This window comes from Triturus cristatus, chromosome 5_1 (assembly GCF_964204655.1).
Source record: "Triturus cristatus chromosome 5_1, aTriCri1.1, whole genome shotgun sequence".
In the NCBI taxonomy this organism is placed as follows: domain Eukaryota; kingdom Metazoa; phylum Chordata; class Amphibia; order Caudata; family Salamandridae; genus Triturus; species Triturus cristatus.
In genome coordinates this window covers 399,991,199-400,017,417 of record NC_140587.1, presented here as the reverse complement: position 1 = coordinate 400,017,417, position 26,219 = coordinate 399,991,199, and the positions used below count along the sequence as shown (strand labels likewise).

Sequence of the window (26,219 nt, the reverse complement as noted above, 5' to 3'; positions counted from 1 at the left end):
ACACAGGATAGCCTTTAAGAAAACTGTTAATCTGAACAAAACCTAATCTCGTGATAGATTGACAGGAAAAAAAGATGAATCAGCTCACAAGTTATCCAGGAATGGTTGAAAACTAAGTTACCTTTGACTATAAACCTACCTTCCTCACATCTCTTTATGGAAACTTTAGACAACCACAACTCTAAGCTGGTGCAGTCCTTTTAATATACAAGAGGATGACATTTTGGATCTTTAAATTCTTGAAATATCTGGCTTATTCTATACATCAATATGTATCAAGATTTCTGTCTAGGGCTTTTGGGAGTTTTGCAGTTTTCAGAAAAGCTGGTAACTCAGTCTCTGCTTCATTAATCATATAATTTAAAAACCGTTCTCTGGGGATGTCACCTTATTAATCAGCCATACAGATTGGTCTAAAGATGAGGCATAGTAGTAACATCTAAAATGAGGGAGCGCTAATCCCTCCCATGGTCCTTGTTTACCTGTAAGTTGGCGAGTTGAACACAATGATGTTTACCTCTCCAAATACATTTTGTGATTGAAGTATCGACTTCCTGAAAAAAATGATTGGTTAATATTTATTGCAATATTAGAAAATTAGTACGTAAATAAAGGGAGAATCAACATTTTAACCAGAGAAACTCTGCCAATTAATAATCGAGGCAGTGATTGTGATTGAGACAAAATCTGTCAGACCTTAATTAATGTGGCGATATGGTTGATAGTAAACAAATCAGGAAAATTTGGAGTAACAAGTATACCTAGATATCGAATTGGACGAGTATAACAAAATTGACCTTTAAATTGCCCTGGAAGATTCTGCTCAGAAGCGTTAACTAAGAGGGCTTCTGTTTTAGAGTGATTTATTTTGTAGCTGCTTATCTTAGTGAATGCCTGAATCCTGTCTAGTGCCACTTGAATATTCCCATGATCATCTAGAGAGAGGGAGTGTAATTGCATTGTCAAAGAGTTTCAGTTTTGAAACCCCTGCCACAGGATGCCTGAGTGGAATTGCTCAAGTGTGGGACTGCAGGAGGCAGAGTGGAAGTGTGGGAGCTGGGTGCATGGTGAGGGCAGGATTTGGTGTTGCGAGCAGAGACGATTAAGAGTCTTCAGGACGGTAATGATTTCTGTGGAGAGAGCATTCCGAGCCTACGTGTGCATGCTCTTTGTGTCTGTGTACGCATGTGTGTTTGTGAGACAGAGAGTTGCACCTGGCATTGTGTTCCTCCCTGAGAGATATTGTCCTTCCTTGGAAGCCATCCATACTGGTTTGAGGCAGTCAGATGTATGTGCTAGTCCTTTCCCCTGGGCCCTCTCACATGGCAGAATGGGTTTATTATCTCCGGCAGAATTGAGCCAATTTCTGACATAATCACTGTGCATACTTGGTCTAATGATAGCATAGTGGCGACCATCCATGGCATATAGTAAGTATCCTTGGATCAGTTATGGGCATCCCTGACTTAATGATGGCCACTCATGGGAGAATGATGGCCACGATTGTCATATTGCTATTTCACTTTCTGTTGTGGCTGTTATTTCATTAGTCTTGTGGAGGCATTTCATACTGATATGTATTCACAACATTACTTTTACTAATCACGCCTACTGCGTTTGGGTGGATACTTTTGTAATCTTATCGGATGTGCTCTCTATCATAATGGTGATTGATATGTTATTGAAACCTAAAACAAACAGAGAATTTGAGGATCTTTAAGTCATCGGAATAAAAGGAAGTTACCAATTTAGCAAAGTAGTCCGGATAAGAATATGTATTTAAACCCCAGTATATCTGTTTCATGAGGTACGTTAAAGCTTGTACAACCACAGCTACCACTTAATGACCTTGTATTACTGTTTTCTTCGTTATGGTATATGACTGTATTATGTTTCATTTTTTTATTGTATTATCTTTTAGGTGAAAACATTAGCAAGACCGGTGCTGGCCTTGTTTTTGGTGAAGTATGTGACAACATTAATTGTTGGTATCTCTGCTGTCTTCTGGGTGGGAAGTAAGAAGACCTGTTCAGAATGGGCCAACTTCTTCAACAGGACCCGCAAGAGAGAGTAAGGGAATGTTTTTAATATTTTCTAGAGACAAGCTTTACTCTAAATGTAGAAAGCACTGCAAGTTCACCTCACAATGCTGCCACTTTGTGGGGTTACACAGTGGATGTCTTCTCTAAACCAACATTCTCTTGTCTTCTTCACTATTAGTTTACTTGTTTAGAAGTGTACTCTAAAATACATATGGAGGTAGTTATAAGGCCATTGGCAAAAGCCGTAGAGCTGGTCTACAGAGAGCTGTCTTTCTGTCTCTGTATAACACAAGCTGTTTAGATGTAGCTCTGACCAGAGTTCTTCAAAAGAGTAAAAGAGACGAATTTGGGTAGAAGTCGAGATATCTCGTTCTGCATATTCAAATTCTCGAAAAATGCCCTGTGGTATATACACTGGCTGTTACTGGCAGTGCACCCTGCTTCTGCGTGCTTCTAGATTGCCCAGGTTAAGGAATCACAGCCTGCACTACCTAACTCCATTGAACCCCCACTGACCCCAAGGAAAGACGCCACCACACCATTTAGGAAATCTGCACTATGCACCCAAAACTGCACCCTTTTCATTTTGTGCTTAACAGATGAATGCAATCTCTAAATAACCAATCCCATGAAGTATGGTGTTCTTGCTCTTCCTCCTTGCCCCCTCTCCTTGCTTCTTCACTGTGACATTCCCCACTGTTTGTTCTAGGGCCCACTTCTCTCCACAGTCCTGCCTGCCTGATCTTCTATCTGCATCTCTCCTGTCCATCTCTCCGTATGTTCTCACATCCTACAATTTAATCCTTCTTATACCAAAATCTTCTGCTTCCCTGCTCCACATCCATCTATCCTCTTATCCTTGTCTTCTCATAATCTCAGTGCTAGAATCTATGTTCTCTTCTCAATCAACAACTTGTCAATCACTAAAACTTCCCTTGAATGATTCTCCTCCTTTTCATACTTTGATTCAGTTTTCAGGTCTGTTAATGGGCCTTGTCACAGGGATATCTGCTAGGTTGTCTCTTTTTATTCTCGTCCTCATACACTCTAACCTCCTACACACTGTGCCATCTCAGTGCTTTGAACTGTCTGGAATGTGCGGTGCAGCACTTTCCGGGCTATTTCAAATGTATGTTGCCACCAGTTGAAGGTCTTACATCTGACTTTCTCTGCCTCCCAGAGCCGTGGAGAGTTGTGTGCATGTGCACCCGAGACCTGTCCATGCTTCAATACACTTTACACCAATCTCGCAGCTACATTTTGAGTCCACTGCAGCGGTCTAGTTTAATACTTGCAGACCTTTAAAACAAGCATTTGCAATGCAATAGATCTTGCATTTGCAAGGCTTTCAACTATTGGCATTGTAAATGGCAATGCCTTTATATGTGTTGATTTTTTTAAACAGATAAATTAAAGGCATTGCGAAGTACAGTGCCAGTAGCTTAAATTCTTGTGAATGCGAGACCTGTTGCATTGCACATGCTAGATCTGCGCCCCCACATGCAGGCTGCAATGTTGTTACGACTATGGAACCAGGGAAAGTTAGGAGAAAATAAAATTATAGTTATGTATAGCTGGCTAGGTTTCAGGTTGATATGTGTGACATTTAAAAAAAAATTCAGTGTAATTATGAGTGACATTTCAATGACTATGAGTGACACTTTCTCCCGATCAAAATGAAGACGAGGGAAACACATAAGTATAAGAAATTACACCCATTTGAGCAACAAGAAACTCTAAGATCTTGAAACTGCTCCAGAGCACTAGAAATGAAAGGGCACTAACATAGCATCCAGTAACTCTCAGCGATCCTCAAACGGTTTTCCAATTTGCATAGTAGTGACGTTCTTCGCAGCAGGGATATTAACCCTCTGCGGTAGAACATGCAGAGTGAACTGCCAGTAGACAAATCTTCGACTTTCGAACAAGAACAATCAATTATAGCAGCCATAGTTTTTGACTTACCTATGTCTCTGAGTCTCAACAATTCTACTGCTGCCGATGTGTTGTTACTGGAGTGTCTGTGAGTTTCTGTCATACTCACGTGCAGCAGACAGAGCTGCTGTAGTGAAGTTGAGATTTAAGTCTGTATCACATGAGGGACGGTGAGAAGAGCTGCTTATAGGAGGAGTCGAGTCAGGGATGGCACTGCCATTTTGAGAGCTGTGCCGCTAAAAGACACTGCGCGACGGCAGTAACAAATGCTGGGGTTCTGGGCATGCATGAAATTGAAATCATCTTGCCACATCCTGGTCTGTATGGGCCTTGTCAGTTCTCCCTGGTATCATTGATTAATTGTTGACACTCGGTATGTCCAGACGACTGACTTGAGAGGCACCAGCGACCCCCATTCTGGCGCCGGAGAATATAGAATAAATTGCACACAGAGCTGCCCAATAAAATTAACGTTATTAATACTTAAATCAAGAAGAACTGCATGTCAGCCATGAATAATACTCTCAGGCTGGTGAGCGGCCGACACAGGCCTGACGCGACTGAATGTCCCAGCATGAGCAATGCTGGGTACGCTGAGTACCACAGACTAGTAATAGCTGGGAGGCTAGCTCAGTGAGCTGACAGCTCGCCACGGCGAGCTATGGTGCTCTTAACGCCAAGATTTGGAGTTCGGGCAAGGCACGCGCCGCCGTCATCACTCCAAAGGAAAAGACATCATTTAATCAGCCCTGATCATTTTACACAGTGGCTGTTATCATTGTATTGTATGGTTGTTTTTTATGGAAACCATGTCACATCTGTCATCAATTTATAAGTTTTTTTGCTTTACTTTTGGTTCAAATTTCACTGGGGACACCTAGCACTATTATGTCGTTTTCTTAATGTATAAATTGATACATTGTTTGACATATAAAAGCAATATTGGTTATACAGCCATCTGTGTCCTTGCTAGCCTCTCTTTCTGACGTCACCGTAACCCTTTTTCATTGCGATTGTGCATATTATTATCAAGATAGTTTTCATTGCACCGCAGGAACCGCTGTTTCTGTCACAAACCTAATTACCCTGGTTCCTAGCGAGTAGGGTCTCCCTTGTTCTTGTTTTCGAATGTTTTTTTTCTGGCTGAGCAGGCAGCGTTCCAGGCTGGTTATGTTTTTATCTCTCGGCGGCTTCACTTTCTCAATATCCCTATCTTTGTCTCAGCCGAGGACGGGGCAGAAGTGAAGGAGACGCAGTTTGGGCAGCCGACCTGGGCAGAAGGGAAAAGCCGTGACAAAGGCCTATGAAGCTTAGCGTGCCGCAATTAATAAAAAATATACATTTTTAAAGAAAAGGATTTTGGCGGCGCGCTCTATAAGAAAGTTGCGCTTCCGCCATATGCACTTTGCATGAAAATTAAATTAACAAAAAATCAAGAAGGATTTAGTTGAGCCGCGCTATGTAAATGGCGCAGCTTCCATTACTAAAGTTCAAGTCATCGTGGAGAAATGCACACCACCATGAATATCAAGCTTGGCGTGCTCTGGGGGAGAGCATGTCCGACAGCAGGCAGGAGATCTCTTGTCTTTATGGGGCCATGTGTTTCAAATTAGAAACACATGGCCCATAAAGATAAGAAAGTGCTTTGCGACAGACGTAAAGCAGGCCACCGAGTCTGGCTCGGAGGCGAAAGGGCGTCTACAGAAAACCCTAATTTCCAATGGCAGGCCACCGTTTAGCATAAACGGTGATGCCAGCCAATGGAAATGAGGGGCAGGGCGTAAAGCCCTCTTCTGAAAGTCCTTGTTAACAATGGATCTCGCGAGGCGCCCAGCGCATGCGCTGCCATGCCACGCGAGACCTAAATAGTCCATCGCAATAGTCGAGCCTTCAATTCATTGTGGCCACAACCCCCATCATCTGCCAGTTATTTATTTATAAAGTTTTACATAGCGCGAACGTGGCCCACGAGGGTATCGGAGCGCTATACAGTATAAAAACATAAATGGATGAGGTGGTATACAAGCATTCGAATGTGTCATTTCGTACAAGAGAGATATATAATATATGGATAAAAACATAGGGGACCGGGGTACTGCAGGACATTGCACAAAATACAGTTATTGAGCATTAGGTGATTGTGCTAACAAACAAACATAGTTCATTTCATTTCTGTAGATGTTTTGGATTTTTTATTCATGGGGCTTTTTATGATTTCTATTAGAATTACTCAGAGTATAAAATGCAAATATGGTCCGGTTTGTACTGTAAATTTGTAAACTACACAACTAAATTATAAATGGTGATGGGAAAGTACAGGGGCACTTTCTCCCACCCCTCCTTGTCACTCCACCTCCACATGCGTTGTTCTGTTCCTGAGGAAAGAGGCTAGTGAGGGAGGCTTCCTACGATCTCTGTTCTTGCCCAACCTCAATCTTAGCATTTTCTCTTTCCCCGTACTGGCTGAGGGACAGTTGGCTGAAAGAGGAGGTTTCCCTTTCCCCAACCCCTCCTTTTCTATATTTTGTCTCACATTCTCTTGCCTCTGGGTACAAGGTGCACTGTAAGGAGTTTTATGTGGGAATAGATGACTGCAGAAATTGATTACCTCTCCCAGTCCCGCATCTTTGCCTCCGGCTCCTTTAGATCCAGGCTAATTTGTGAGAGATATCAAAGGCAGAGATGTGGGCAAAATCTCATAAGCACATGTATAAGAAAACAAGCATTAGCAATGCCAATAGCTCCATCTTCAAATGAATGTTGTAAGATAATGTGAAGGTTTACAAGTAGTTAGTATGGGAATGGATATGCGTTTGTTAGGAAGCAGAGCGCTGTAGAATAATATAGGTGTAGGTTAAAAGGCCTTGTGTTAGTTGCCCTGTCAAGCCAAAGCTAAAAAATCCATGTAGGTTAATGACTGCCCTCCTTCGATTCACCATAAAATATCTAGTTATCGAAGACACTTTATGTATGTGCCCAGAACGTTCAGGCTCAAGCAGATATATAAGCAATATGATCGCAGCTGTTTTAACAACAAGCACTTTTTTGTGGAAGCACACAACTTCCAACATGTGGGCGGAATCAACGTCCCTCTGCTGGTGAGTTTCACATAATTGTCTGGTGACGGCTTGCCATCAAGCCAGATCATGAAGAGACTCCAAAGCCACAGGGATGAGAGAGAGCATGCGACTCAGAGGAGGAGTGTAAAATATAGGGACACAGAGTTAAGAGATGGCTAGAGAACAGGTTGACATATGTGACACAGCGATCAGAAGCACCAAGAAAATTGACAAATACTACAGGAGACATGGTTAGGTCCACAAGCATCTTGTGACAGTGGCCAGAAGTAGAAGGGAGAGAGAGAACCGAGGCACTAAGATGAGAAAGCAGTATCATATATATGAGAAAGCAGTATCATATATATATATATGAAAGACAACAGAAGTGAGAGAGAGATCACAGAGATAAAAGAGCGGATGGAGTGGGTTAAGAAGGAAGACATAATAAGATGTAGCAGATATTGACCACTTCCACCTGCAGTCATACAAAGATTTACACATATGTACAATAACAATGTAATCCCCCACAAAAACACCCGACAGTACCCCCACCCCCACCCCAACCCCACAGAATGCTTTAACCAAGGAGGCGCACACTGATAAACCAATATGTGCATGGGTCACCACTTCTAAGAATCTATACACAGAAATGAATACCCCACTTTGTAAACAGAACTTTCTTTGCTTACACACAGTATATTTTTCTGTGAATTGCACACTACAGGATAGAATATTCTCAAAGTACCTATTCTAATAGTTCCACTTGTAAACAAATAAACCATTTGTGTACTTTCTCACACATACATTTATCATTTATTCTTTAGTTTTAAACAACATTATGCATCACTTTAAGGATACATCAGAGCACAGCAATTGAGTCACAGGCTGGATATTGTGATGCGGAGTCTAGTTGGAGCCTGGATGGTTTTGTCTGATGATGTTTATTCATTTACCCCAACTTGCACACTAGCACACACATGGTGATATATATACATACACAGTAGTCTCTTAGCCATCCAATCAGGACAGAAGGTCTGGTACTCACTGTATGATCCATTAGGCTTGACAAATTCCAAGAACATGTGGTTTTCTATCAGTTAGAGATTTATTGTAGTGTCACAAATAGAAATGAGGCCTGGGGAAAATAGTGTGCAAAGAATTATTAGACTGAGGTATCGACTATGTGCCGGTGGAGGCCAAATTACTTATGCATCCTATAGATGTAAGAAGTGGGGCACGCCAAAGAATATATAGTTAGACCAACTTTTTCTCGTAATTTCCTGCTTGACAAAGCTAGCTTTTTGGTAAGGTCATACATAAATCAGGGAACATATTTATTGCATTGATTAATGGCGAGTCATCACAAACAAAGATATCTGCAAAGAATCAATAAGCTGGTCAGAATAAAAATGTATGGGTTGGTTATAGTCATATTTAGCCAAATTAAGCAAATCCAGTTGACTCCTTTTAAATAAAGACATGGAACCTGAGGAAAGTATTGAAAACAGACAAATATACAAGGACCCCTACTATGAAACAACCTAGTCAAGCCATTGTGGAACCGACTAACCTTCAAAATATTCAAAAAACAGATTTGTTTTTCACTGGAAGCTTAATCGGGAACACTGTTTAGAGGGACCATCAACACTCCCTCTTGCACCAAAGGGGCCTTAGCATACCAAAAATCCGAATGCAGCAGATAATTGAGTGCATTCCCAACAATGGTTCCATCTGTCATTAACATCATTGTGGCGCGGCAGAGACCAATCCAAGAGCCTCCAACACCACTGAGCAGAACCTTCAAAGCTGCATCCGCGATATGATGGCTCGCAGGCTCATCGGCTTCCAACAAGTGGAGCCATATGGTATCATCTGAATAAACAAATGCATTCTGAAGCCCTGAAGGCATCAAGTTTAGTTGCTATGCAGAAAACATGGATAACAATAATACATTGTGAAATGTATTCATTATAGGCAATATGTATGTGTGTCTGTATGTCTGTGCATATATATATGTGTGTGTGTGTGTGTGTGTGTTTCAGAGGCTGAATGTAGTTATCAAGAACCAAAACTTTTCCCGCACTTAAAGACTAAAGTGCTTTATTGATTGGTCACATGGTGAAAAACACCTGGGCTTATATTACAATAAGTTCGCACTTTCCCGATTTGCTCAACAGTGCACCTTCAAACAGGTGCACCGAGTGTAGACAGGGATAGTAAGCCCTATTTTGGTGAATGCATTGACCTCAGGGTAGCCACAAACTTTCGCTGTTCTGGGGGGCAGCAAATTCAAGTGAAATAAGGATCTGCTGCTTCAAAGCTCCTCTGTGTTTCACAGTGCAGACAGCACCTGCCTGCAGTTTCAAGAGGGATTAGAGATGCACTTGCAGACCAGTGCAGTGAATGACTGTACCCCCCTGTAATGAGATGTCTGGGGGGTCCTTGGACAGACCTTCCTCCCCTCTAGAGGGCCACATTTAGGAGGCACACTTTTAGTGCGCCTCCTAAAGTCATGTTTGCCTCTGCATTCATAATACAAATGGGCGCAGAGGCAAAGTGATTTCCTCATTTGCATGGGGCCACACCCCCATGCAAATGAGGAGACCCTTTGAGATAGCGCTGGAGCATATGTAGCGCCTGCACTATCATTATTACAGCAGATGCCACACAAGCGTCTGTGGCCCTTTCTGTTGTACCAGAGTGCCCCCAGGGGCCTGGAAAGCGAGACACACATGCTCCTTCTGCCCCCGGGGCACTTTCTGTTATACAGACCTTGATGCGTTCCGACAGGATGTGGCCTTGATCAATGGATGGCGCTTCAGTCCTTTCACACAGTTAAATGAGTTCAGAACAGTGTGTAGCGCCATTTTCTGTTCCTTTCCCATGTGTTTTTAAATTAAACTTTTATTTATGCAGTTTCGTAGCAACAAATAAACAAGCAGCACGATTAACATTGGCAGTACACCTCACATAGGACCTTATGTTACATTACCATATCGTTGTTTGGGAGACAAATATGTAAAAGAAGTATCATGTCACAGTAATACAGTGCAACCAGTGATATTTTCAATGAAGACTGCCACACTTCTATTAATCCAAATCAGTGTCTTCGGCACTGAAGTGCATGCCATCTGGGGTCACAGAGCGCTCACACATGGCCACCCTTACTTCGAAATCATTTTGAAGTTTCTCATCTTTCTTACTATGTTTAATTTGCTGTACCTCCACCAACGAGCACTCGAGCACATCCCTCATCCAAAAGTTCCCCGAGGGGGGGCCCCTGCCCCATCTCAGTGAAGACCACCCTTCTCCTGGCCAACACCAAGGCAAGCTTCAAGAACTTGTAGGGCATTTTACGCCCCTTGGACCTAGTTATGTTCCACAGCAGACAGAATTGCGGTTTAAGTTCTCTCAGAGCCTGTGATGAGCACAAGTCTATCCAACACTTTGTTCCAATAAGTCCCATCTGCAGCCCAGACTAAATGCAGAAAGTCCACAAGCAACTGCCATAATGAAGACATCCATCGGCGCGGTCCGGAGAAATTCGACTCATAGCCAGGGGCGTCATGTAGGTATGGTGGAAAAAATTAAAATGTATCAACTTAAATCTCGCATTGCTGGAGACCGATTGTGTCAGGGCGCACTGCCCTGACCAGTCTTCATCCGAAGGCTGGTCCCCAAGATCATTGGCCCATCCCAACCAAGCCGCAGAGTGTGGTGAGCAACATCAGCCACAATAGCTTTATAAAGTAACAACACTAAATGACATCCTGATCCCCTAGTCATCATGTCCCCCAGTGTACTGGATGCAGCAGACACCGCAAGGTACACAGGCCAGGACTGCCGGGCAAACTCTGCCACCGGCATTGTGGAGAAAGTGGCCAGGTCCTACCCCAAAACTCAAGTTGCGCATCCTCAAAGGTGATGAAGTGCTCATTAGGGTATATATCCCCCAGCTATTCACCCTCTCCCCCATCCCGCCAAGCTTGGAATGACATGTTGGCTTCCATGTGCTGGATCGGAGCAAGGATCCAAATCGGTTGCTCATGGTGGAACAGAGCTCTCCACAGTACAATCAACACCATCTGCTGCCACACGTGTTGTCTGCCGAACCACATATGGTAGGTCCATTGAAATTCCCGCCCCTTCCATCAACAACGACAGGAGATCAGGCCCCCATCGTTCTGACCACCAGTCGCTTTTCCCAATTTCTGCCTTTGCCAGCCACTGCTGCATGTAGGCTGCAAAATAATAAAACGCCAGCCTCTGTGCCTCAAACCCTCCCTCCTAGCTCCTCATCGAGGTGCCCTGCACCACTCTGCTGCGCTTACCCGCCCAGAGAAGGGTAAGTGAGCAATGAATTTAATTTCTTAAACACGCTGGAGAGCACATGGGGCAAAGGGCATTGTGAATAGTATGAAGACAACACAGGAGTACCATTTTTGAAACCACAATTCTGCCCATAAGCGACAATGGCAATGTATTCCAAAACTTCACAGAAGAACTTAATGATTACAGTACCCTACAGACATTGTATCGCAGCTTGCTCTCTTTCATGTGAATGACATGACTCCCAAGTATCGAAAGTGGTCTAGTTTCCATCGGGGCCTCAGGTCTGAAAGTTTGTCCAGCAGGACCCACACCAGTGTCGCCAGCGGAAACAGTAATGACTTTCTGCGATTCAGGCGAAGCCCAGACACCTCTCTAACCTCATCTAATCACCCAGCGACTTCCTAGGGGCCCTAATATAAAACAAAGCGTTGTCTGTGTAGAGCGATAGATGGTGCCACATTGCTCCCAGTTCTATACCCCGTCATGCAGTTCCCAGCAGACCCAAATCACCGTAGGCTCCAGCACAAATGCAAATAACATGTGGACAAAGGACAACCTTGCCTGGTGCCCCTCCACAGTTCCCAACTGTCCGATCCATAACGTCCCACCCTGGCACTGGGGCGAATATATAACAAGCAGACTCAAGCCCGAAACAGCAGGTCAAATCCCATGCCCCTCAATACCTCCAGGAGATACCACCATTCCACAGTATCAAAAGCTTTTTCAATATCAATGGAAACCAATGCCATTTCCTCACCCTTACCTTCCACTTCATGTAAGATGTGCATCAGTCTCCTAAGATTTATTTCCGTGTTGCTTCCTTGCTTAAACCCGCACTGGTCTTCATGTACCAGGCTCAGGCGATTAGCCAGCATTTTACACAGAATTTAACATCCATATTTATCATTGTAAGCAGGCGATATGCCACAATGTCCGTCCTGTCCCCACCCGGCATTAGACCATTCCCTCATGGGCAGAGGCAGTATCCCAAACTCACTTGCCTCCACTCACTCGCAGGAGCCCCTGCATGAGAACAGACGAATATTCCTGGTTAAAGTCCACCGGGAAACCATCCCTCCTGGTGCCTTATTCCTAGGAAGCATTCCCAGCGCTGCCCTCAACTCCTCCAGAGTGAGGTCTGAGTCTAGGGCAGCGGCCACATCCCCATCCACCCGCAGGATCTCGAGGTGCCCTTGAAAAGCCCAAACACGACACTCAAAATATTTGCGTTCCCCCTGTACACCCCCTTTAGATGTTGCTGAAACTTGGCCTCCACTGCAGCCTGTGAAGTCATCAGTACGCCTTCAGCTGTGATCAAGTGTGTTATAGGAATAACATTCTGCCTCCCTATGCAGCATCTAGGCCAAAAGCCTCCCTGACTTGTCACCCTCCCTATGCAATCTCTGTAGATACTGTTTGAGTGTGTATATATCTACTCTATCCCAAACGCCGGCTATGTGGATGTGCACCTCCATCTCACCCCTCTGGCGCCCCAACTTAGTCAAACCCTGCTGCTGCAAGTCCGCCAGTCTCTCCTCCTCATTCTGAAGCTCTTTATGCAATTGCCGTCTCAGTTCACAGACATTGCCCCATACATTGACCTATACACCGCCTTTATGGCTTCCCATTCAGTGGCCCTACAGGAAGTTGATTCCCAGTTATGCTTCATATAATCAGACGGTGCCTGTGACAGCACCTCCCTACCTTCTCCATCTGCCAGAACATCCACCAGAAATCTCCACACCTCACTCCGCACTTCACCACAGCCCCTCCCCATTGTAAGTCGCAACAGACAGTGGTATGATCAGACAGAAACTTAGCACGGCACGACACAGCCACCTGGCCATCAAGGGGGAATCTGGCCACCAAAACCCAATCCGGTATGCTAAACGTGTTGTGCGTGAGGGAGTGACAGATATATACCAAGTGCAGCTGATTAAGTGACCGTCAAACATCCAACCATCCCAGATTGTGCAACACTGCTTGTAAGGCGGCAGTCATTTGAGGATACGTGCCATGGCGGGGGGAAGCCGATCAAGCTCTCCATCTAACACACAGTTGTGTTCACCCATCCAAACCAGGGCCTGGTCCACACCCCAAGTCTTGTATGTCATAGGCGAAATGTGGGTCATCCGTGTTGGGTGCATAGGTGTTGAGAAGGGAGATGACCCAACCGTCCCGCAGGCCCTGAATGTACATATATCAGCCCTCAACGTCGGCCTCCAAGTAAGTAAGGGAGAAAGGCGTTCCTGGCACCACCCAAATCAATACTCCCCTAAAACACCGATTTTATGTCTCTTTAGGAAGGAGAGCACCTTCTACCATTTTATGTAGGAGCCCAACCCTCGAACATTTCTCGTCAACAAATTATACTGATCTCCCATGTGTAAATCAGAAAGAAGCAGGAAACCGTCCCATGTCCTGCAATACTGTATCTCCCATCCTAGCTGCAACAACTCACTACAGAACAACGTAACCCCAACGATTAACTTCCCCAGCTCCCCTAGACAAACAAAGTGAAACTTAATACCTACGGGTGCCCAGCCTATTCATGTGCCAGGGCCAACACAGCATCTCTCGCCCTGCTCCACAGGTACAGGGCACCCAGCTCTCAACCCGACCAATCAGTACAAGTTAACTGATGCCCACCCGTATCACCCACTCAGGAGGCACAGTCACTGCTGTGCTGCCGTCAGGATCAACTAGACCTCTTCTCACTCATACCTACAGCCTCTCTGCAGTGCGCCATAGCACTCGGTTCAGAAACCCAGGAATCGCCATGGGGTCATCATACAACAAACTACCTTGAGAATCCACAACACACTGTTGTACCCCAGCCCCTCATGGAATGCCAATAAACAGACAGTAGGGAGCACCCAATAAGGAAGGTATGGTTGCAGCACGGCCACAGAGAGCAGTGCCCCCACCCCCAAGAGTTGACTGGACAACCGAGTCTGACAACTGCATGGTACCATCGACCTGAATTGTGACTCACTGGGAAGCCGTGCGTTCGATCTTCAACTGCCTACACTGGGGCCGGCCTCTCCAAGAATCACGAGTGGGCCCCCCCTCCCCAAGAATCACGAGTGGACCCCCCTCCCATACCACCTTGCACCCCCAACCGTCTAACAGTGGACCTATCCCAAAGTTCAAGCCAGTTCTAGAGCTCATCCGGGTGCTCAAAGCATGTACTTTAACTGCATGGCGCGCAAGATTTCCTTCACAGCTATAAACGAATTGAGGTGCACCTGCACCTTCCTAGTATAGTCAGGGTACACTGCAATCTTGCAGTTATCAGACAGTGGGACATCATGCTCCCGGGCAGCTCGTAGTATTCAGTCTTGGTCACAGTAGTTCAGAAGTTTAGCAATAATGGCCCTCGGGTGGGGTGGCACCAGGTGAGGGAGATGACACCAGGGCCCAGTGCTCCCGTTCAACCAAAAAGAATTTTAAGAGGCCTTGCGGCCATAGCTGTTGCCGCAGCCATCATTTAAGAAACACTTCTGCAGAGACACCCTCCACCCGATGCAGGAACCCCAGCATCCTGTGTTATTGCGACTGGCACGGCCCTTCACACCCTCCACCTTAAGTTCCAGCTCCTGGGTAACAGTAGTCATTTTAGCCATTTGTCGCTTAAGCAGAGAGTCGTCCCCCTGGAAACTGTCTCAATCTTATTCTCCAATGCAGTCCTGGGCCCATGGATTGCAGCTAGCAGGTCTGCATGCGAGGGGTCACCTCACCTCTCCGGGGACACTCTGAAGCGGCTGCTGCTTGGGGGGGGCGGGGGGGGGGGTATACTGTGTAATATTGTTCGTGTAGGGCAAGCGTGCAGTCTTTTCCTTCCCTGTGATGCAAGGCTATCGGCATCCACAAAAGAGCCCTCTGCCTACAATCTATCAATCAATGGCAGGTGTTATCAGGCAACCCGGTGGCACTTGGCCGGGCTCATGAGGTACCAGGCAGTCCAATTGCGCTCTCCAGGGCCACACCGCAGCCCATTTAAAGCACCACAGATTGCACCCAAAGACACCAGGTGTACAGAGGAAGCCGCAGGACCCAGGTCCGCAACTCAAAGTTCTGGCAAGCATCTCTTTTCTATCTAAAAACCTCTGTCAATGACCCCCACTCAGTCTCCGAGGCCTGCCACACTCCTAGTATACGACCCAATGCCCCCTGGGATCTTACCTGTAGGAGGCCGCAGCCAGTCGTTGACCCCCGATCTTACTCCGGCATATCGGGAGGGCCTCGCTGCGCATGGGCCCCAGCAACTCTACAGTGGTACTGTCTAGCCTGCCGCAGGCTCACTCCAGGGCCAAGCTTACATCCGGGACCCAGCAGGCTGTCTCCAGTCTGAAGAGCGATCCCCCAGTCCTGATCAATGCAACACTATCTCAGTAGGCCCCCAGCAAGAACCTCCGTCTCCTCCTACTGTGCGGGGGTATGGCCAGCAGCGGGTACTGCTCAGGAGGTTAAACCCGCACCGGGACTAATGCCAGTGCCATTGCTCTGCCGTATGCCAAGTCTCAGTCCTTCCCCTCACAGCCATGGGCTGTCCCCTACAGGGCAGCAGGTATCCCAGATAGTCCGCAATAGGAGCGTGCCCTGCGGTAACCCCGGCATCGCACCTGAGCACGGGTGTTACAGTACTTCAGGCCGCTTGCAGCGCCTTTGTGCTGCTCCGACTCTGAGGCCCTGGAGTGTTCCATCGGTGTAAAATGCCAAATTGTAGGTAAATCCAAGAGAAAGACTAGACAATGAAGGGTCAAATCCAAAGATGTTTATTAAGGCACAGCAGCTGAACACAGGAGTGCATCTGTCTCCAACGAAGCATGAACTGTCAATGACTGTTCAACAGTTAACATGCTTCATTGAGAAACAGTATCTCGAGCGACGCTCCGTCAAACATAAACATGTTTGGAAGTGCGCACGCCAGGAACTTGGAACAATTGAGTAAAGAATACAGAATGTTTAAAAACAAAGAGAAACATAAAGAAAAGACTATGCAATAATAAATACAGGTAATATGTGAATAGTACAACTCTTTACATCGTCTCCTTTTCCATACAAAATGAAGAAGGAATCCTGTGAAGGAAAAGTTGTTAAATCAAGACACATAAACATCTTTAAACCTAACAGGAATAGAACAATTACGATTTGATCTGTGAGAACCTGAAAAGTAGGGTTTGGAAAGTGAGGTGGTGGCTTGAGCACTTTGGAAATTGTTTAAAGTGTTGGTGGAAATGTCAGATGATGCACCTAAAGGAAAATGAGAATAATCAGCATTATCCTCAAAAAGGTTGCACTTAGAGGTGAGAATTTTGGTAGCTTGTTCAGGAGATAATTTGACTAAAACTCTCTTATTCCACCACCCCTTTTTATCCAAAAAAATGAACCTTTGGAAGTCTTAAGAACTTGAGCAGTTAATGAAAACTTAGAAGCTCCTTTCTTTACTGGGATTTTTAATTAAAACCCAATCTCCAATTTGAAAATCATGTGAGGCAAGGGAAAATGAAGAATCAAAATGTTTCTTTTGAACTTTTTGTTGTGCAAGAACATTTTTTTGCATGTTGTGTTTGTCTAGGCAAGCCAAACCTAAATTATCATGTTTCTTAATCCAACTAGGACAAAAATTCCTATTGGGATCCCTTTTTTTTTTTTAGAAGTCTGAAAGGTGAAATGCCTGTGGTGGTATGTGGAGTAATAATATATGACCAGATTTTTTTTCTAAGCAAAGGTTCAACAGAGAAATTGCAAGCCAGTCCAGACTGTATACCTTCCTTAATGAACCTGTTCATCCTTTCAATGAGACCATTGGACGAAGGGGAAGATGAAGCAACTTTGAGATGCTTTATATCATGTGCAACTAAAAAATCTTACATTAAGGAAGAAGAAAAATGCGAGGCATTGTCATTAACGATTTCTCTGGGTGAACCCTCAGATTGAAAAACTCTGCTAAGAAAGTTAATTACTGACAGTGTATTGGGTGTGTCACAACATTCAAAATCAACCCATTTTGAATAGTAATCAATAGGAACAATAATATAACGTTTATCATGAGATAATAAATCAAAAAAGCCAGCAAAATCAATGGCGAGCTTAAACCAAGCTTCTTGAGGAACAGGTACACAAGGAAGAGGAAATTTGGTCGTTTTCCAGTGTTTATCACAGAGTAAACACGTCTGACAATTGTCAATCCATTGAGAAACATCTCTATCTAATGCAGGCCACCAGAAATGTTCTTTCAATTTTCTTGAGGTGGCACCTACACCTAAGTCATCTTCATGTGCATTTTGAAAAACCTTGACAGGAAGAGCAGTGGGAGGAACAAATTGATCCCCTCGCATGATAATGTCGTTAACAATGGAAAGATCATCAGAAACTTGAGCATAAGATTTGAGTGAGGCAGGAAGAGAACGCTCTTTTGGCCAACCAGAAATAATCAAATTTTAGACAGCCTGAAGAGTGGGATCATCTCTGGATGCCTGAATCCAATCTAAATGCGTAAATGTGAAAGATGTGAAGAAATAGTCTTCAATGGATTCAACAACGCATTCAATATCATCAAATCTCGAGTCAGAGTGACTATCTTCCAATGGTAATATAGAGAGACAATCCGCTCAAACATTGTGTCCCCCAGAAATATGCTGTATGGTAAAATTATACTCATGTAGTCTTGACAGGATGCTTACAAGTCTGGCGGATGCCTTGCCAGTGCCATTACCATTAAGTAAGTGTAAGAGGGGTTTTTATCACTGTAAAGATTAAAATGGGTGCCCCAGACAAAACTTTTACATTTTTCGATAGCCCAAGAACATGCGAGGACTTCTCTTTCTATTGTGCTGTAATTAACTTCAGCACTAGAAAGAGCTCTGGAAGCAAAACCTATTGTGTCTTCTTTCACACCAATCCACTGACAAAGTACGCATCTAAGCCATGTTGACTTGCATCAACAGAAATGGGATATTTGAGACCTGGTGTGAAAGAGGACAAAGCAGGAGCTTCTGTGATCACCTTTTTGACAAGATAGAAAGCATAATTAATCTCTCTAAACAAATTTGGAATTCTTTTTTAAAAGAACTTGTAACACATGGACAATTTGAGCTTACCATTGAATACATCTTGAGTAGCATTCAGTCATCCCTAAAAAAGATTTCAAAGCAGCTTTGTCCTTGGGAATGGCAACATTAGAAATGCCCTGGGTTAAATACAATTTTGGTTTGATACCACTAGATGAAATGGAGTGTCCTAAATAATCAATTTCACTAGCAAAACATTTGCACTTGTCTCTGCCTAAACTAATGCCAGCTTCTTTACATCTAGAAAGAACCTTTTTTAAAGTGTGAATATGTTTGTTCTTATTTTTTGAGTAAGTGAGAACGTCATCCTTAAGCTTGTACAAAATTAATATTTTTTAACAAATAATCCATACAATGAAGGGTCAAATCAAAGGATGTTTATTCAGGCACAGCAGCTGAACACAGGAGTGCATCTGTCTCCAACAAAGCATGAACTCGCAATGACTGTTCAACAGTTAACATGCTTCGTTGTGACTAGGGGTGGGCGGAATTTGCGGAATTAACCTTCGCAAATTATCGCGAGAATGTTTAAAATTATCGCAAACAAGCAGAAATATCGCGAAGATGCGGAAGTTTTTTTCCGGCATGTTCGCGAGATTTTCTGCATGGTTGCGGGTCGCCAACTTACCCATGTGGTTGCTTGCGGGCGCGGCCATCTTGTTTTGAGTTGTTCTCGCGGTGCATGATCGCGAGAAGAAAGACGTGATCGCGCGACGCATGACGTCACTGCGGGCGCGAACTGTCGCGAGACAGCGCAAATGGCTAAAAACAATACAACATCTCATGGAGAACGCGACCGGATCAAGAAAACTTGTCGGCGAACGCAGGGATTCAGGTAAGGCGATCGCGCGCGCGCGAGAATGTATCATTTTACAGCGCGAGCAAGAAACAAATTATCGCCAAGCTGCGGAAACCGGAATTTTTGACATTTTCGCGCTCTCCGCGGAACGCAAAAATGTCAAATTATCGCAATTTCCGCGAACGGAACGAAATTTTTGCCCAGGCCTAGTTGTGACACACCTTCAAACATAAACATGTTTGAAAGTGCACACGCTAGGAACTTAGAACAGGTGAGTAAAGAAAACAGAATGTTTAACAACACAACTCTTTACAGTCCGCCCACAGCAAGTCTGCACTTGCAGATTCGGCTGCCACTCTCTCCCGCAGGCTCACATCCCTGTATCTACAGCAGCTAGGGACAGGGCACAAACTAAAACCCACCTCGGTCAAAGTGTATCGCTGACAGCACTGATGCGCTGCTACCACGCCGTGGTCCTGGAGCGCTCTGTCTGCTGTCTCCCAGGGTCCCTGCATCGACTGCTTAGCAACTGCGGTGGGACCCGGACAATGCATCTGTGAGCCCGAGGGGCCCGTTCCTCACTTCTGGGGGCTTCTCTCTCTTGCGTCATTGGCTGTTCTCTGGCCCTCGGGTCCACAACACCGCCAGGACCAGCCGTTCGCACCGCACCTCGCGGCAACGTGGCAAGGCCGCATTGGGGAGTTGGGTCTGGAGCCGAGCTCGTCTACATCCTGCCAGCCATGTTGCCAAGCTACACCCCGTTCCCTTCCCCATGTTAGTGGGATTTGTAGTTACAAGTGAAAAGTGCTATTGTGCTTGGTCCAATTCAAGTGAAGAATGCTTAACGTTTTATTACTTTTCAAATCGGAAAATATTTAAATAAGTTATAATTGTTTGTTTGGAGAGAAATGCTGTATAATAAATATTGTGGCGATCGTATATCAGCAGTTATGTTGTCCATAATTGAATTTGTTTATGATGATTGATGTTAACTGCCATTTTCTCCATAATTATTTAATTAATACAATTGCTGTAAAGCACAGACCCACATATATATATTTTAATCTATATATAAATTCTTTTTTTTTTTTGTTATTGCTTGGGGGCAGGAAGGGCTCAAGCATCCACCCTCTCTTCTCAAAGGAGGCGTAGAAAGTATTTATGTCCTACCATCTTACAAGTTCACCAGGCACCACTGTGAGTTCTGTATTGTGTGGAAAAATCGAGTTATAGATATTCTGCCCTAACTTGACACATTATGTATTTGAAACCAAGGTATATGTTATCATTAAGTTGCTCATAATATGTATTAAGATAACGTGATAATTTAAGAACTTGTAATTGAAACATCAGGATAACCATGTTCCATGTTGTGGAAGGTGTTCATTGAATTTCAACCATTCGCAGAGAACATTGTAAGTGCCTTAACCGGTGACGATTCCTTATGTCTAAAGCTTCAAAGGGCTCCTTAGCATGCAGAACCACATTGTGGAATGATATATGAATATATAGTATCTTAACGAAAAGTTACAGCTTAAACACTATGGTAAAAGTTTCTATTGATTTTACCTTGCAGTCCCGTCAGTGAAAGCCGAAGAGTTCTGCAGGAATCCTGCGAGTTTTTTCTCAAGCATAATTCAACAGTTCGGCATAAGAAAAAGCACTATAAAGCCAGCTCGCACAAACTGAAGGTCATCTCTAAGTCCATGGGGACCAGCACCGGAGCCAAGGCAAATCATGGCACATCTGCCATGGCTATTGCTAATCACGACTTTTTGGGGCAGGAGACCACGATGGAGGTGAACGGTAGCTCGGAATTGTCAGGATTGAAGCTACCGGATCATGTGGCCGGATCCCAGAAAGGAATACCTTGCAGTCAAGTGCAACCCCCTTTGCAAGGGCTAAGTGGCTCTGAAGTACCCACTGAGCAGCATGAAAAAGATAATGGAGTAGGGAGTACCAGCAAAGTAAGCAGTGTGTGTGGGAGCATACAAACTGAGGAAAGGTAAGGAGCACTTGTGAGTATGTACTTGTTATACTTTCTGTCTGAGGTACAGGCAAATGTTAACAAAAAAATAAGGCCTTCTATTGAGAGGGTTCAGTATTTTATCATGAGTCACCTCACTTTTCCATCCACTCACAGATCATCTCCCCATCATGTCCCCTCTTTGTATTCATTTATACTTCTTTAGTTGAATGAAATGCAATGTCTCATCCGAACTGCAGGAAGAGATACATCTACATTAAAGCCGCTACTCTTTCTGTTTGTTGTAACGTCCTTGTTAACAGAATACAAAACATAGAATTCCTGAAGCACAGTGCTTGAGTTGGAATAGTGTGTGCCTGACAACTATCTCTGTTCACATAGTGACACAGCAGTTCCAGATTAGGAGCTTTTTGAATGGACCTACTTTGATGTTGTGCACCAGTTCTAATGTGTTACATCTTCTTATCATTATATGTAATGGTGGCTAACACTTTTCAGATGAGTGACATCCCTTCCTGTTAACCTTTGAAGGATGAAAGACTTGTATGAGTTAATATCTCAGGATTGGGACCTGTAACCCTTAGATTCAGCACTAACCACTGAACATATTTATCAGACTATTGTTTATGTTGGTAGTTTGCAAGCTTTTCGCTTCATATTAATATTGTTCCATTTTGTATTTTGTTTAGGGATACTGAGAGAACAAATATCGTTGAAGCACCTCCATTGCAGGCCGACCTTTCTAACCAGCCAACATGTTCACAACCCAGCAGCAGGAAAAGCTCTGTGCAGCTCCCCCTGCATTCTGCTCCCGGCTCCAGTAAATACCTAGATTTGGGAAACAATGCTTCAGAGGCCTGAAGAGACCTTCAACATCTTCACTTGGATAGTTTTGTTTAGGAACCTACCGTGGGTGACATCACATGCAGAGTATTCCTGCTGCATTGATTTGTCCTTAGAGGAATCAAGTATTGTAATACAACAGCCTTCAGACCATCTTCAGTGCCAATCACTAGTTTGAAGAAGTTGCATGATTTCTTTATCTTTCAGCGCTTACAGATTAGAGTACCTCCTCCTGTGTCATGGTCGAAATGAAACACCAGAGATGGTAAAATAACAGAGAGACCGATAGGAAAATATTTGTGGCTAGAGTAGAACTGACAAATAACATAGTGTGTTGCTAGATGGATAGCATTCACAAGCTGACAACAGAAATGTTCTCTCCCCTTGATGAAACAGAAGTATGTTTAATGTCTGGCCACATTGGTCTTAAGACCAAATAATTGCATGTTTCTTGTATGGTCTTGCTTGACAATACAGCTTTCTGTTGTCTGTTGACTTTTTTGCTCACTTCTCTTCTTTAAAAAAAAACAGTATATAGTAGTGTAGTGAAAAAAGGCAACAGGTCAACACACACATATTTATGTATGTGTATATATATATATATGTGTGTGTGTGTGTGTGTGTGTGTGTATATATGTGTATGTGTGTGTGTGTGTGTGTATATAAATATTAATTCATACAGTGAGTTCCAGAGTATTATGTGCCTTTCATCTCTTGCTGTTGTCTGCTTATATTATCATTCTACCTCTTAGGAAGTAGTTCCGTTGCAGTGCATGAAGGACTATTTTACTTGTAAAAGGTAAAATACAATCATCAAACCTTTTGTCACATTCAGTCCTTTGTCACATCTATTATAAATGGAAAGCAGTCGTTTTTAAAAAAAAATATTCTTCGCTGCAGCAAGCTTTTTTATGCATTATCATGGCTGCCTTATTGACTTTTCTTTAACATGCAACTCACAGACGCGTACGAATGCTGTTTGCTTGTTTTAGTACATTTAAAGCCATACCTATTGGCTTTGTCAGCATTTCGTTTTTTGGTCCTAGCTTTTGCAAGTATTGTAAAATGTCCTTTCATCCGAGCTTACTGTTTACCGAGTTACTAAGTTAACCTGTCAGAACTCAATGGCTCATACGCTTTACTCTTTTTTTTTGTTTTTTTGTTATGGTGTCATTGGAATGCTAGCGCTGCTAGGTGTCAGCTATTTCCTTGTGGGGTCAAATGTATTTTTGACACCCCAGAGCCCATTTTGTACATGCTTCCTTCCATTCTAATTTTTTCATATAATACGAGTACATTAAAGCGTGCGCACCTGAAGCAGTTACATACGAGCATGCACATTGATACAACCTCATTTTTTTGCTTTTACCTTGTTAGCTGGATATGCTAAAGGATACATGCTCAGTGTATTCATGCCATCCTCACAGGCTGTACACTGCTTGCGTTGTTATTGAAGCTAGCCACTATGTCTGCATCATCTACCACATAAACTCTATGCTACTTGCTACTAATTAGCACTTGAACATACTCAGTCTCTTAACCATCACTTTAAACCTTCTAACTCCGACCAAAGAAAGACATCTATTGACAATCATAGCCCTACAGTGTATACAGCCCCACATAAACCCCTGCTAGAAATAGCTCTCGCAGTCATAAGTGCAACCACTCTTCAACAGGAAGCTGGTTAGTGCCCAAAATACTTCCTTTGGCCTAACCAGTACCTTAGACCTACTGACTCTGACCAAAGAACTACACCCAATGACAATCATAGCCCCACAGCTCACACAACCCCACAGAGACAATGACTGGAGCTTCCTACAAACAACTATCTCTGTCCAGGGACCAACTACTTGACCGGAAGTGGATTTGTGACCAAGAATCATCCCCAGACAAATAACAGGTGATAGAAACAAAAACGCAGACAGGTCATAACAATCGGCAAACACTCGCTCGGAATGATATTATTATTTGTCAGTGCCCACCACATAAGCTCCCCGCAAACCAAGTCAACAGTAAACTGCATCTACTAAGGGAAGACATAGGATGGGTCAAGAAGAAAGTCAACAGTCTTATACTCGCCCTGGAGAACATGTATGCGATCTCTACCTAGAACACTTACTCCCCATCCAGCAGAAAATCGATCTTCAACAACAGACTCAGCAACTCGCGGCACAACAAGCTCCCCCGGCAAAGAAGAATGAACAATCACCTCTCAGAAGAAGAAAAAATAAACACTCTGCTTATGCACTACCATGGCACACAGAAATCTTCAATGGACACAACGTCCCGAACATTCAACTGCAAAAACCGAAGATACAACCCTCTTCATTCAATCACAGTAACCTGATCGTAACGAGCACCATATCTACCACAGTAACTAACAAAACAGTAACAAACCTGAAATGCATGCTGCAGAATTTTAGATCAGCTGCAGAATACACAACTGATAAAGCAGATGTAATCTTAAAGCATGACCTGGACATTCTTTTTCTAACTGAAACCTGGCTCAACCCAAGGGCAGCGCCAATACTGGTCCTTCTTATTTCCCTGGATTTTATCATTTTATGCCTAGACCACACATTAAAGCAGGGGGGAGGTCAGAAACTTTGTAACCATAAATTCACTCTCGCTAGAAGAGAAACCTTCATTTTAACTCTTGGGAGCTGAAATCAAGCCTGAAAAGAAACTGACAGTGATAACACTCCTTTTACACCATCCACCGGGTAACAACACAGTCTTCCTAGAGCAACTTATTAAAACAATTACAATCATTGCTACTTCACTTTCTAATACGATATTATTAGACTTCAACCTACACCGCAACAATGACAAGACCCCACAGTGGCTGCACTCAGTAACCTGCTCCAGGACCTCAACATGATTCCAGCATGCAATGGAACAACCCACAACAAAGGTGCCACACTTGACCTCATCATCGCCAAATCGGGATCAGTAAACATGCTAGACATCACCCCAACAAATTGGTCATATCACCATCAAATTATTTTCCAAATCTCCGCTCAAGAAACCAAAATCAAGGACCAAACAAGAAGAAAAAAACGTGGTTGAGGGATTATAGCCAAGTAAACAGAACAGAACTGGTGGGGCTTTGCCAAACCTACTTGGCACCTTTGACAGACGAAACATCGGCTCAAGAACTGACGCACTTCTACATCAGTATGACTGACATAGTTCAGAAGGTTGCTCCAGTATGCCTAAGAAGGCAAAAAAAAAACCTTCAGTTCAGTGGTTCAACCAAAACATAAACAATGAAAGAAGACAACTAAGACATACGGGGAACGACTTTGGAAGAAGGACCCAAACACTACCCACCTCAAACAGTTAAGAATACACAGAATCTCATATAAAAAGGTGATTTTGAATGCCAAAACAACAGTGATCAGATCTCAACTAGATAGGGAAAAGAATAGGCGCAGAAAACTCTTTAACATAATAAAACAACAATCAAGAAAACCTGCAGAAGCCATAAGTGCAAGCAACTCGACACACACCTTTAACGCCTTCTCCACTTTCTTCAAAGATAAAATCGCAACCATTAGCAACTCTATTCCCAGCTAAGCCAGTACCCATCCCAGTGAATCTGTCAATCCCACTCTCACAGCACATAGCACGAAGACTGACCAACACACCCCAATTGTCCCAAGAAAAACAGAGCCTTCTGGAACAGTTTTAGACCTGTGTCTGAGGGGAAATACAGAAAAACATTCAGGCAATGGAACTTGCAACACATTTCGATGATCCCCATCCTTCCATCTACTGAAAGAGATCCACAAAGCCATCACTCCCTTATGGATGAAAATCGTAAACGCATCTCTCCAACAAGGATCCCTCCCAGAATGCTTGCAGATGGGCCAAGTATCTCTGCTACTAAAAAAAAAATGCCACTTACCAGAATGATTTAAACAACTTCCGCCCTGTCTCCAGTTTGCCTTTCCTGGCTAAACTGATAGAAAATGCGCCCTCGATCATCTATGTGAGCACATCAAGAATTTTGAACTTTTAGACAAACACCAATCAGGTTTCAGGCCTGAACACAATATCGAGGTTACCATTCTAAATATCCGAGATGATATACAAACATCACTAGACCAAAACAGATCCTGTCTACTAATACTAGCGTTCGAC

General features: G+C 43.8%; 1 protein-coding gene across 3 annotated transcripts in view; it reads left to right on the top strand.

Moving 5' to 3' along the window:
- FZD6 (frizzled class receptor 6) overlaps window positions 1–24,281 on the top strand; it is a 281,494-nt gene extending 257,213 nt beyond the window's left edge. For all 3 annotated transcript variants that reach the window (XM_085605127.1, XM_085605126.1, XM_085605128.1), the window contains 3 exons: window positions 1,922–2,070; window positions 20,820–21,248; window positions 21,920–24,281. In XM_085605127.1, the coding sequence (XP_085461253.1) occupies window positions 1,922–2,070; window positions 20,820–21,248; window positions 21,920–22,091 (750 nt within the window). In that variant the 3' untranslated portion in view covers window positions 22,092–24,281. The remainder of the gene's footprint in view (window positions 1–1,921; window positions 2,071–20,819; window positions 21,249–21,919) is intronic.
- Window positions 24,282–26,219: the final 1,938 nt, after the last annotated feature.